General features: G+C 42.8%; 1 protein-coding gene across 34 annotated transcripts in view; it reads left to right on the top strand.

The window, feature by feature from the left end:
- LOC127613869 (receptor-type tyrosine-protein phosphatase delta-like) overlaps positions 1 to 14,173 on the top strand; it is a 159,954-nt gene that overhangs the window by 128,371 nt on the left and 17,410 nt on the right. For 13 of the 34 annotated variants that reach the window (XM_052085130.1, XM_052085128.1, XM_052085149.1 and 10 more), the window contains 11 exons: positions 498 to 1,085; positions 1,451 to 1,545; positions 2,120 to 2,376; positions 3,314 to 3,407; positions 4,581 to 4,805; positions 4,888 to 5,048; positions 5,630 to 5,641; positions 6,281 to 6,393; positions 6,475 to 6,516; positions 7,830 to 7,927; positions 11,991 to 12,114. In XM_052085130.1, coding sequence (XP_051941090.1) covers positions 498 to 1,085; positions 1,451 to 1,545; positions 2,120 to 2,376; positions 3,314 to 3,407; positions 4,581 to 4,805; positions 4,888 to 5,048; positions 5,630 to 5,641; positions 6,281 to 6,393; positions 6,475 to 6,516; positions 7,830 to 7,927; positions 11,991 to 12,114 — 1,809 coding nt within the window. The remainder of the gene's footprint in view (positions 1 to 497; positions 1,086 to 1,450; positions 1,546 to 2,119; positions 2,377 to 3,313; positions 3,408 to 4,580; positions 4,806 to 4,887; positions 5,049 to 5,629; positions 5,642 to 6,280; positions 6,394 to 6,474; positions 6,517 to 7,829; positions 7,928 to 11,990; positions 12,115 to 14,173) is intronic. The other 21 variants (XM_052085147.1, XM_052085143.1, XM_052085148.1 and 18 more) reach the window with 7 other exon arrangements.

The raw sequence follows: 14,173 nt of genomic DNA, 5'->3' as shown, positions 1-14,173 counted from the left end.
GAGCCATGACAGGTCATTACCTGAGCCCCGAGCAACTGTGATGTCATTTTCAGTCGACAGCAAGTGTCAAAATGGCCGTCCACTGAGATAGCTAAAAACGGCAGCGTAACTCATTTTCCACATGTGCAATATTAATCAGAAGTCCGTGTTTACACGAGTGAAGGCAAAGCAAACATATTGTAAAGAAAATTAGGGTAGATGCCCCCATTAAATTGCTGTTGATTGCAAATGAGTTTTTTGTCAATGTGAAGACTAACAAACTTGTGTCATGTTACAAAAGCCACGTTGAGCAAAGCACTATTAAACTGTCTAATACTAAGAATTTTAATCACAATTTTGACAATGGTTCATGTATCATATCGTGTTTACTTTTCAAAGTGCTAACCTGTTACACAGTCGTTTGTTTAGTTTTTTCATTACAAAAATCAGGTTTATGCATCATCACAGTTTAGCCATTGGTTTTCCTCACAGTCTGTTCTCCTAATTCCTTTTTGTAGTGCCACAAAAGCCCAAACTAATGGCAAGCTCAACTGACTCGGGCACCGCTCTGCTTCAGTGGTACCCGCCACCGAATCCCCCCACTCCAATCCTGGGTTACCGCCTCACCTTTGGCCGCGTCGACGTCCTTCCCTTCACAGTGGTGGAGTTCCCAACCAAGGAGAATCGCTACACAGCTCATGACATCCACAAGGGGGCAAATTACGTGTTCAGACTGTCCGCCCGGAACAAAATGGGCTACGGAGAAGAGGCAGTTCAAGAAGTGACCACACCTGAAGGCATCCCAACCGGATACCCAGAAAATATTATCTCAGAGGAGATGTCTGCCAATTCCCTTCGCTTGACATGGAAATCAGTGCCACTCATTGAGCAAAATGGAAAAATTGTCAAGTACTCAGTGCTGTACAAGGATATAAACAGTCGGGGCAATTCCACGGAGGTTGTGGTGCCCACTCCAGGGTCAAGTGTTTTGTTGGAGGGTCTGAGTGCCGATACTGTGTATGATGTCATGGTGTGCGCGTTCACCACTGTCGGCCCTGGTCCGTACAGCCCCGGTGTCCAATTTAGGACGCAGCGGCTAGACCAAGGTAGGACTCAACACGCTCTCCCTAATAACTGATCTTCATCGTCCAGGACACCAGACATACTTCCTAACTGATCACTCTCGAGTCTACATGCACACAATCATACACACGTCTGGTTACATCCTAAGTGTCCTTTTTCATTGTCTTGTCGCCGTACTTTTAGACAAAACTTCCTTTTCCCAAAGCAAGGTAAGATCCTTGGGTCTGTCCGGTCACTCTGACTAAATGTTGACCCAAGCAAATACGAGTAGATGGCTTTTATTAGAGACTAATACACAGGTATTCTCTTTAACCTGGGTCCAGCATTCAAGAGTTCCTCCTCTGGTTAATCTCGTTTATTTTGTTTTTGTCTCTGTTTTTCATCCTAGTTTTTGCCACCAACTTCAGAGTGAAGGCCGCCATGAAGAATTCAGTTCTGTTGTCCTGGGAGGTCCGAGACAAGAATCCTACACAGCCATTTACAGTAAGTGGCTGTGAATCTCTCCAATTAAAGACGATGGGATACGTATCATGATACCTGGGGTGCCGTAGCATTCCATGACGGTTCATTGTCCAAGTGGAATGATTCAATTCGATTTGATTCTTCTGGCTTCAAAAAATGTGTTGGCTGAAAGGGAGCAAAATGTGGGCTAATACAACAGCTCAATTCGTTAAATCCAATCCTTGATGTTAAATGTATATTGCCGCAAAAGGCACAATGTGAATTAATTTCAGACAAACCTTGGGCTGACATCACAGAATTTGATGCTACCAAATTTAAATTAATCCGTTTGATTTTTACTTCCCTTTACCAAGAATAAGGATTTGAGGTGGTGGTGATGGGGGGGGGGGGGGGGTTTATATGTGAGTTTCACCACATATTTCATGGAAAATAAAGAATTTTGAACTATATAGGAATTCAAGGTATCAAGCATCGGAAAGAAAAAAAAAGGGGTATGCCACTAAAATAGTTTTACCTCATCTGCAAAAACAATATGCTGTATTTTAGTGTGTTGCTTACTCTTCGAAAAATACATTCATACCTTCTCCGTATTCAGATCCTGTACGGAAAAGGCCAGTCTGTGGAGGTGGACGGGAAGCAAACACAAAAGCTGATCACCGGTTTGCAGCCAGACACCCTGTACTCTTTCTTGCTGACCAACCGGGCCAACAGCGCCGGCGGCCTCCAGCACCGCGTCACCGCCACTACTGCTCCAGACATCCTGAAAAGCAAGCCCATCGTGGTGGGAAAGACCAACGCTGATGGCATGGTGACTGTACAACTTCCATCCGTGCAGACGTCAGCTAAAGTCAAGTAAGGAAAGCCCCATTCGAGAGACGAACGTGTGATTGAATGCAACAGAGATGCTCCAATTTCCTAAAAATAGAATTAACGTCTCTATCGGCCCTTTGAGCAAATTCCACCATCCCTCCCTTGCATCCTATCTTACGTTTATTAGCCAAACAGGAGGGATTTCTCTTTACGAGTCGGCGGCCTTACAATTCTTCAAACTCCCACAGCAGACATGGCAAAAGCACAAAGCTCGTAATCTCACCCAAACCCAGAATAAATATAGAGAACCGGTGCACTCTCCACTGTAAATCTCTGCATGATTCATTCCCCTGCAACACCCACACTGCTTTTACTTTGCCGCCATCCTGTCACTTTATTTTGCTCTCATTACACTCCTTCCATTTTGATAAAAGATGTAGACACAAACTGTAATCAGCTGCATGTTTCATTTTATGACTAAAATACATCATCAGCAATTCCACTCTCCGAGAGCATATCTGTTCATCTCACTGCTGCAAATTCAACGTTTTACCACATTTGCTGTAATGCCAGTTATGTTATTAAGTGCGAGCAGCAAGCGGGGGAGTGAGTCATGCACTGGGGACACATTTATCATTTTAGTGTGAGTGCCCTCATGGCTTGGCGGAAGCTATTGGTGCTCCAGCTGATAAAAAAAAGAGTGGTGGGGTGGGGGTTGTGGCCTTTTACTTTTGTTCTCCAATGGAAAGTGGGACACTTCATTAGGTACACCTGCACATCATGTCCATGACAAGAGCTGTACAGGTGTTGCACTTTTAGAAATAGAATAAGCATCAATTTTTGATTCACACTATGACACCGTTTTAAATTTTATGATATGTTTAGAATTGAAGCTGTGAGACTTTATAGAGCAGTATAGAAAAGAGTGCATCTAGTTCAGGGTCTCCTTCATTCAAGCTCAACCCATCCTGTCTTTTAGGGGTTATTACGTCGTGGTGGTGCCGCTGAAGAAACAGCGAGGAGGGAAGTTCTTGATTCCATGGGAGGACCCAGATCAGATGAACTTAGATGAGGTAGTCATTCGTTTTGGAAAAAAAATGTTACATGGTTCATCAAAGCTGCTGCCCTTTTCAATTTGAATGATCTTGGACTCGAGGGCACCACATCTGAAGTATTTTGCTGGCAATGTATGCTTACACACTGGAGCTAGACTGATTTCAGCAACACGTTGCAACAGCCTTCAAATAACAGTCACTCGGCTCCATACTTGCCAAGAACTTTGAGTCACAGGGTTAGTGTTGTTTACAGGTCATACAGAGAGTGACTCCACACGCTGCGGCTTTTTTTCCGCTCAAAAGAACTAGACCTCGAAATAGCAGTCAGTCTCGGCCCAAACACCTTTTGATGTATGCTCGAAAGCATTGGCGTGAAAAGTAATATCACATTTCAGCATGGCAAAATGAAAAAGGAATGGCTGTACCTGACAAAAAATTACATTTTGACACAACCCTGAGCTAAATGCAATATTGCAAGGAAGCGTGATCAATAAATTGCCGAAACAAGATGGCATGCTTGTAGGAATCCTCCCCAAAAGATTGAATGCTTGCACGAAAGAAAAGAGGCTTCGAAAAAGTTTCAATTTAACATCTATGAAAAGCAATAATGATATCTGTCTCCCCAAAAATTATATTTCGCTATGACATAAAACTGACATAAAAGGAAATTTGAATTGGGAAATGAGATACGTGCCTCAAAATATTTGGCCTGAATGATTTCACTTATTGGGATTGCCTTTCTTGTCCACTGCCTGCATGGTGAAATTTGATTTCCGTTCCAATGATGATGATTATGATGATGCATTCCCCTTTGTGATATTCCCTAAAGAGGTTATTGATACTTTGATGATGATTTGTGGGATGCTAGTGGGCCGTTGGGTCAGGTGATACTCTTTGAACGGACCATTGTTACTTTGATAATGTTTTTTTGGGATCCTAGAGAGTTTATATTTAGGAAATTATGGTTAACAGGGCGCATCATACTTGACTAGTGAGCAGCCAGCCTTCCTGTGTGGTCTCCTGGTGGGTGTTCTTCGGGTAGTCCGACTTCATCCCACATCGTAAAAAAACAAACAAACATTTTCTCGTTAGTTTAATTGAAGACTCTAGACTCGTCACTCGGTGTGAATGTGTGTTTGTCAATGTGTTGCCCCGCAACTGACTGCCTACTGTGTTGTCCTTCCACGTCAGTTGCTGAGAGAGATTAACCGAACCAGCGTGAGCCGAGCCCTGCGCATCCGCAGACAGGCCGGCCAATCAGATCCCAGAGCTTACGTCAGCGCTCAATTTAAAACCCTCCCCCCAGAGTTCACGCTCGGTGACGGGCAAAACTACGGCGACTTCCGCAACCGGCCACTGCAGAACGGCCAGGAATATGTGTTCTTTGTGCTTGCCCTGCTCGACCTTTCGGAGAACGTAAGATACAAAGCACCCCCCTCAAATTTGTCAACGTGTTTCGATTATTAACATTCAAATCCTTTCACACGCTCTCCCACAGACCATGTTCTCCACTAGCCCGTATTCTGATTCGGTGACGTCATCGGGTGTGGACCCGCAGCCGATCGTTGATGAGGAAGAGGGTCTCTTGTGGGTTGTCGGTCCCGTCTTGGCCGTTATTTTCATCGTGTGCATTGTCATTGCCATCCTTCTCTTCAAAAGGTAAGCAGAAGCAATAGATCGATATCTCCTTTTGACTCCTATTCATGCAGGTGTATTTGGCATCTGTAGTGCTTTCAATCAGCCTTTGTTCCATGTCAGTCTTAGTTCTGAAAAAATAAAAAGGAACGATTTCATCTGATTTGCAGTTTACAAACAGTGAAAGTGATTGTCTTGCCAAATGAATTGGAGGTAGCTCCATTTATCGAACATTAGGATAATCATCGGGCCTCCCGGCTGAAGCTATCTTGACGCGCATGAATAATTGCTGCAGCAGATGCGCTACGGGGAAATGAATCTCCACCATGCTAATGATTTAAAGTTCAGGGTGATCTCCGGATATTAGCAGGCACCTTGAAGCCGAGCTTCGTCGTGCAGTGATGTTTTCAATATGCATGCATCCATCCGAGATGCCTTTTATGAGTGAATGATAGTACGACGTATTTCGATTTTTGTCTGCTGATTTTTACGAATAAGTCACTGTAAAATAGAAGAGGAAGTAACATCATAGAAAACAGATAATAATGTTGTCCAATTCCTTTGTCTATTCCTCTTTGTGCTCCTCTTCTCCTGTCTGGATCCAGCAAACCTGACAGGTAACCACCTCCAAGGATTTGTCTATCTTTTCTTTTTTTGGGGGGGCGGGGGTGATATTAATGAATCATTTGAGTCAATGAAATGCCACCCTAATCACAGACGTTGGAATTTTAAAAAATGGCAATGTCAAAATAAAAATGTAAATTCTGTAAAGGCACGAATGAATGCTGACAATTAACCAATAACAGTTGATATGTCTCAACATATCATAGCAGCCCCTTGTTTGCCTGTAGTTATCATTTTGGCTTGACAGTTATAGTCATCACCTCTCAACAACGTAATTGTCTATTTTTTTATTTTTTTTTTTGCATTATGATGCTTTGACAGCTTCAGTCCAATATTTCCAAAATAAGAGCTTGCCGCATTTTCTGATTTGAATGAGTTGCAAGCTATTGTGAAGGCACTATATAAATAAAGTCATATTGTTTTGCATTGTAACATAAGTATTAAATATACTTGAAAATAAGCAAAAAAGGAATCCAATGACTAATTTCTTTTTGTTATGTTTTTTACACGCCGCTAGTATCTTAGCATTCACCAAACAAGCATCGTGCAACTTTGTGAATGAAGTTGAGTATGAAGTGCTAAAGTAAATCAAGTCAAGCTGCATGTAACACTTGTCTGATGTTTATTGCCAGGAAACGAGCCGAGGCCGAGGGCAGGAAGGGCAGTTTCCCCTGCAGCAAAGCCATGTCGTCTCATCATCCCACTGATCCTGTGGAGCTGCGTAGAATCAACTTCCAGACCCCGGGTATGCATATCGACTCAGAGACTTACTTTTGGTTCCTTTTTAGTTTTGCTTCTTTTAACGATGGTATTGTTTCCTTTTCAGCCTACCGTGTATCAGTGTACCGTGGTTATCGGCGTTTGTCAAGTTAGTTGGTCTCACGGTCCAGCAAAGTTATGCTGTCATCGTTTTCCTCCTCGCCGGTTCATTTCTTCTCATTCTGTGCTCCTTTGTAAATGTTCGTGCTAACTAACTTTCATCCCACGTAGGATGGAGCTGCTTGAATTGACAACATATCGTCAATAAGCTTTTTGTTGTACAGTGGAACCGTCTAAGGTTGAATGCACTTTTTTTTTTCCCCCAGCACGCTTGTCGATTGTCGTATTGTTTGTACTTCGGAACTAATGTATTATTCCCGTCGAAAATCAAGTGATCCGGTGTCATCTAGTTAATTAAATAGACACCGCCACATGGAAGCTATTGAGGAAAAAGATGTGACGCCGCTAAAATAAGATGATAAAAACGATCACGGGCATTGACGACCGAGGCGCAGATGGAGATATCGTCTTGCGTCTTGCAAGATGAATCGCAATGCAGTTAGTTTTTGGGGTGTGTCTTCCGTTCTTCATCAGGCTCATACTGCGAGTGACGAGGACCGAGACAAATGTGTTGCTCTATATCGCGATGAGTTCAATGGCTGCTGCTTTGGTTGTCATTTAACTTCATCAGTGTCATCACACAAAAAATAAATAAATAAAACACCCAAGAAGCAAATTAAAAAAAAAAAAACAGGCACGATTCTTTCTGGTTTTCACTGAGATTCTTAAGATATATTTTGACAAAAAAAAGCAAGAAAATGCAAAAAGTCCAAAATAGGAAAAGCATTTTTTATCCTGCTGCAATGCAGTTCTAAACTCCAACCACAATAAAACAGTGTCAATCAGAACAGATACTGATTATTATATAGGTGTAAGTGACGTTTACATGAAACACGCTTGCCTTACATTGATTGAAGTCTTGCGAGATAAGCAGAGGTGAATTTTTTGTAAACATATTCCAACTGGAACGTTCAGGGGCATTCGAATTTAGAGGTTCCACTGTATTTTATTAAAAGTGGCTCTTCCCTTGCCGCAATGTTAAATTTTTTAACTGTCTGTGTCAGAACCTTTTTTTTTTTAATCTCCACCAGCCGTGTTGCATTGACTCAAAGGACATGTTAGTGTGCCTCAGTAACTTTCCAAACACGCACATTGTTCTTTCTGTCTGCTTTGGAGAGAGAATGGTCACTTAACAAAGAAACACTCTCCGCTGTGACTGTGGTCAACCTCAGAAAAGAAAAAAACATCTCTGAGGATCTTGTTAACTCTCTTAACATTTTCTCCTTTCCAAAAACGAGTTGAGTTGTACATGTTCCATAATGGTCTCTCTTTTTTTTCTCTCTCTCTCCTCGTGCTCGGCAGGCATGGCAAGTCACCCACCCGTCCCCATCTCGGAACTGGCAGATAACATTGAGCGCCTCAAAGCAAACGACAATCTCAAGTTCTCACAAGAGTACGAGGTAGGAATGCTAATCGTTTGCCTCCCCCGACCGAAAAGCTCGAACTTGAGGACGTTGCCTGGTCCGCATCCACGTTGAATTGGGACCGTCACTTCTTGCCAAGTTGTAATAACTTTGGATAGAATTCTCGAAGAGTTTCCTCGCATTCTAGTATGCATGTAGCCAACTATACGGATAAACGTCTTTAATTGGGCAGTGTGGGAGCAGTAATAGCCTATTCTGTAAAGACTTGGCTTTGCAAGTTTAAGATTCATTCGTTCAATCATTTATGAATTCTCAGCCACTTTTCCTGTTCAGAGTTGCGGTTGAGCTGGAGCTATCTTAGCTGACTTTGGGTAAGAGGCCGGTACACCCTGGACTGGACATCAGTGAATCACAGGCCAGAAAAACATTCAGAACTATGAGCATTTTCAAATTTCATTAACCTCTCACGCATGGTTTTTGTCACGCGAAAGTAAAACGCGCTGACCGCATTTGCCACCATGCCTCTTGACTCACTGTGGAAATATATGGTCGTTGGACAGGCCATGATCAAATATCCCAAGAACTTGGAAGAGCTCAAGTCCAAGGCTCTGAAACCCTAAATCTTGTGCAATCCCATTACTCTCGACATCTTTGTGTCAAGAGTATTTCCACTCAGGGATCAGCAAATTATAGATTCATAAATATTCAAGCAATCAATCTTCATCATCTTGCCAAGTCATTTTGGACAATCGCATGCTTCCAACTTTGAGGGAACCGTTTGGGCAAGGTCCTTCTGTGTCGTCAGCGTGTAAAGCAAAGTACATTGAGGAATGCGTGACTGAGTTTGGTGTGGAAGAACTACAGTACCGACCACCGACCTCACGTTAATGACCTCTGACGTCACGTGTTCCGGATGAGTGCACGTGCTTCAAAATATTCTCGCAAGAATTCCCCGAGAGATGTCAACGGGGAACGACTGCATGTTTTCTTATTGCCGGCTCTCCCGTTACTTTTGCCTTTCTAGCATATTGATCAAAGCCACGCAAGATTGAGCCCATTTCCCATTCTGCTGTCATGCTCTTATCCACACAGCCCAAAGATGGAAATTGAAAATGCAAGGCTCAAGGAAAGTTTGCTTACAGCCAGATCGTTATCCGGTCCACTGGTGCAGAAAGAGGAGAGGCAGATAGAAATATAAAGGCACTGCAGCCTCACCATGAGACACATAAAGCCAGTCAATGTGGGCTCGGCAGAGGTTTTTCTTGCACCACAGTCGATGTCCGTCACAAAAAGGCTCCCCAAAATACTGGCAGTTTAGCAAATAGAGCTAGCGTCACAATTGGCTCCACAGAGAGATATCGACCAGAGTTTTTGGATCAGGGCTGTATTGAGTGATGGAGACATGAGCCTCTAATTGGCTCCCACACGAGAGGGATCAATGGTGTGTGGCGGTCGTATAGAGGCGGACAAGAGCGCATTATAGAAACGGGTAGAAAACCAGCTTGAGGCCGTTTGAAACGCTTAGGGAGAAGCCTTGGAGAAGGATGGACGAACCGGTGGAGGAAGCAGCCGTGCGGTTTGAGCCTCCCGGCTTTCTCTCTGCATGACTGTGTGCTTTGTTCGTCGGCGAGCCCCTAACGAGCGAGCGGGAGAGATGGATGGCGAAGGCATTGAGGGGGGAGAGCAGAAATGATTGCGGTGAAATAATCAGACACACATGATATTGGGCAGAGCAAGAGGATCAGCCTGAAACACACACACACACACACGCATGCAGCAGCACACGCACACCCACAGTACCACCCCTGTCCATTTTCCCCCAACCAAACCATAATTATGTGTCGTATAATATTCACAATTGCAAAATTGCTCTGGCTCTCTCGTCCTCATCTCTCTCCATTGACAGCTCCATAATGACCTCACGTCTGCCTCTCCCTGCTTGCAGAGATGCTTACACTGTAATTACTCCAGGAACTTAATGTGTTGGTCTAACACGACTATCCTCTCTTTCCCGGAGGAATCTTTTTGAGCGCGTATCATCTTTCTCTGCTAGTTCTCCCCCTCTGTAGACAGCGGAAAGTCCCGACATCCTTTCTGTTTTATGTCTCGAAACTCAAGATCTCGTTTGGCCTGCATGTCAACGTTCATGTTACACTCGCTTTGGAATAGTCAGTGGTGCATTGCGATTGGCCAAAATGCAACATTAACTGCGCTCTGCGATCGACTGGCGACCAGGCCGGGGCGTACCCGGCCTGTCGCTCAGAGTCAGCTGGGTTACGTTCCTGCTCACCTGCGATGGGAATGACGACACGAATAGTAAATGGGTGGATGGAAACAGCATCCAAGATTGCCAACTACAGTCAAGTCAAGTCAACAGTATTTATAGAGCACTTTCAAACAGCCATCGCTGCATACAAAGTGCTGTACATGGAGCGATTTAACATATACAATAAACAGTAAGACGAATCAGTAATAAGTAATAAGTACTAAGGCGGTAGAAAGCACCAAGCAGTAAAACCAATAGCAAATCTAAGTCATGCTGAGTCAAACGTCAAAGACAGAGGTAGTCCCAGACTCATTCTCATTTTTCCTATTTTTATTCTTCCATACAAATTTTAATCCTTGGATTGGATGAATTTCTTAAATTGAAAACAATTATGGAATTCAATTGACTTTGAATTGGCCATGATATGAATCTTGAATTATTGTTATTGGTGGTGTTGTTGTTATTACATTATTATTTCATCCTATATACCTATATTTTAAAATATTACCATGGGATCCTCACACCTCCAAAATCATCTAAAAAAATGCCTTGTCGTCCAACCGTTAACATTTCATCTTCAAAAAGAGCAAGTTATTTTCAACACTTTAGACATCAACACGAGTACAACGCACCAAGAATTGTGCAAATTCAAATGATGGGTTCGAGAGTAATTGTTTTTTTTTAAGTGTGTGTGTGTATTGGAAAAAACTAGATTTTGGGGAATGTTTTTGTGTTATGTCATCTACGGCAAATCTGTTCTCAAACACATTTTAAATAGTGAAATGGTACAACTTCCTACCTCCTGTAACTATTGCTTTCATCTGCTACTCGAGGAATCTTTTTCTACCGGCCAAAATTCCAAAGGGCTCTTCAAGTCAATGCATCAAAATTCCCTTCATGTTTCAAAATGGTGTCTCTTACCCTAAAATTGCCCAAGAGCGCAATTTATTTTTCGTAAGATAGGCAGAAATAAATAAATAGGCTTTTTCATCAGTTTTTATTTCCTGCATGTATTTGTTATTAATGACTTTAGAGGCATTTGAAGACTTCATATGATGTTTTTTTTTTTTTTTTTAGAAAATTGCACAAAGATAGTTGCTGCTTGTTATAATGCAAATTGAATCATATTTTTGGATTTGTTGGCATTGCTTTGTAGCAGTGTAAGATTGCACCAAATCCATTGAGAGATCTTCCTAATGTTTGGATCGCTATTTACTTTGACTGTTTAGTTGTCTAACTGTTTCGAACAATTTAGTACTCTGAGAGCATAACCCTCTTTGGAAGGGATGATTTCTTTATTTTGTAGTAAAACTCTTTTATTAAACTGGATGCATCTAATATTGTGATTCGTGAATATGTGTAGCATAAAGAGGAGAGGGCCCACTTCAAGTCAACACGGGTGTGCAGTAAGCCATGATCAATCTGAAGCTAATGGAAGAGGAAGTACATTAGGTTAATACTCAAGAAGATCTTTAAGCTCCAGCACATGAAACGTTGCCATTCTGGCTCCTCTACATGCTGTTCCAGATGTCATTTCTACATGTTCCATCAAATCACTGCACCCAAACATCCATGCTGTGGTGATTTGTCAGACTAGCACAGCTGCCAGACCATATGCAGGAAGAACCATTTCAACAACAATCTTTCATTTGGATTCAAAATACTGTCAAGTGCCAATGCGCAGGAAGAACCTTTTCAAAAACAATCTTTCATTTGGAGTCAAAACACCGCCAAGTGCCAACGTGCTTGTGAACATCATCCAAAACAAGCATGAGGCCCGATGTTTGTTCGCCGACTCTTGACGGTAACTTTTGTCTTTTTTGTGCTTTGCAGTCGGTTGACCCCGGTCAGCAGTTCACGTGGGAGAACTCCAACTTGGAGGTCAACAAACCAAAGAACCGCTACGCTAACGTCATTGCGTATGACCACTCCAGGGTGATACTCTCTGGCATTGAGGGTAAGACAAGTTGCCGGCGTGTTTGTGTGTGAGCGTGTGCTTGCACATCGCTGGGTATTTTGCAAATGGGAGATATTTTTCTGCGGTTTGCACTATCTTGCACACATCCGCGGAGATTTTTTTTGTTTAGAACCCCCCCTCCCCCCACCCGAAGGTTTCTGAAAACTCCATGCCAAAATGGAGATATGCGGATGTGTCTGGATCTAGTCGTAACCTTAGATTTCAGGACCATCCATCACTCGGTCACTCTGTCCTTTGGCTCCAGCACGAATAACATTTTTGTCCTCTTTTCTTTTTGCTCCGCCGCCCCGATGACATCACATCACAAAAAAAGTCATTTTTTGAATTTTCATAAATAATTAGTTGTTGGGAATCGAAGAAGGTTTCGTTTATTTCTGAGCTCAGAAAGCCAGAACTCAAACAGAACAAGTATTGTAATTGATCTCCATAATTTATATCACAGTATGAGTTAAAGAAAATCTCTCTTCCTCTCCTTAATGTGCCTGGAGGCACATTCAGCCACCTCAGGTGCGATAGACCAGAGGCAGAGAATCTGGCAGCCACAATATTGAGAGAGGGAGGAAGTGGGAGGCCAAGCCCAAACAGATGAGCCTTATCTGGGCAGAGCATGTGTGAGGAACCCCCCCACCCCCCCACACCCCCAGCCCAACCTCTACGTGTTCTTCAGCGCTGTCTGTCCGTCTGTATCTGTGTAAAATACGTATACCTGCACACACAGTTAAGCATGAAACAATAATTATGCAGAAGTTGTACACAGCAACGGATGTGCACAATCACTTACAGACGTCTCTCTCTCTCTCTCTCTCTCTCTCTCTTTCTCTCTTTCACTCTCTGTCGCTCACACACACAAACACACACAGTTCCTGGGAAGCTTCTTCAGCAGCCAAGCGACTCTCATCAAAGTTTGTGTCAATATGTTTGTGTTTGTCTGTGCATGAGAGAGAGAGAGAGAGAGTGTGTGTGTGTGTGTGTGTGTGTGTGTGCGTGTGTGTGTGTGTGCTGCACAACGTGTCTGCTGTTATCCCGAGCACTAAAGTTGTAGCATATCAAAGCTTTTAGCTAAGCTGCCTTTTAAAGTCTTTTGCTAAACATTGAGTATCACTTCTGCAGTCTGCCATGATCTCCACGTTTCAAAAGAAGCAAATACTGCTCAATCTGCTGCCATTATGCCTCAAACGTCATGTGGGTCTAATTGGTAGTTCTGCATGTGAAATAATTACAAGACTTTTTCCCCTTAAAATCCCCACAACCGTTTTCAAATAATTTAGGGGCAATGAAAGGGAGCCAGAGGGGACCCCAACAATTTTGAATTAAATGATGGTGTGAAAAAACGTTTACAATTGATATAAAATACAAATGTAAACAGTAAAATGTTTTGGGGGAATGCTGTTCATTCAGCCAACAGAGAAATTAAAAATTGTGCAGACTTTATTTTCATTTGTCTATCTCCTGTCTGTATTCTGTATATGTTAATGTAAATTGCCATCAAAAGATGCAAAAAATGAGTTTGTGTGCCCCACTTTGGCATAATCAGGTCACGGCTAACTGCGTTTGTGTGTGTTTTCAAGTGTGTATCTCTTTTGTATGCTTGTTTGTTTGAGCTATGACTCAGTGATTTTGGGGATTATGGTATTAGGCCCCAGATGAGCAGGACTGATCCGAAATCAAACACACACAGATGGCCTCTCACAACACACACACACACACACACACACACACACACACACACACACACACACACACACACACACACACACACACACACAATCTTTTCCAGGACACAAGCAGTGTCAGCCTTGTCTTACACACCAGCGGCCTTACAGTCCTATTGCCATTCAAAGCCACACATCAGAGTATACTCAGATTAGACGCATGATCGTCTTAGCATGTATTATAAAACAAGACGACTGAACAATCCCACACCAATGGACTGTGCCCTGTGGAAACATTAATCTTCCTGCCACAACCTCAGTTGATCCACATCCTTCATTATTGGGACATAAAGCTGCTTTCACTCTTTTTGACTGGGAATAATCTA

The sequence above is a fragment of the Hippocampus zosterae genome, chromosome 13 (assembly GCF_025434085.1).
Source record: "Hippocampus zosterae strain Florida chromosome 13, ASM2543408v3, whole genome shotgun sequence".
Classification (NCBI taxonomy): domain Eukaryota; kingdom Metazoa; phylum Chordata; class Actinopteri; order Syngnathiformes; family Syngnathidae; genus Hippocampus; species Hippocampus zosterae.
Note: the sequence above shows the minus strand (reverse complement) of the source record. Positions and strands in the feature narration are given on the sequence as shown.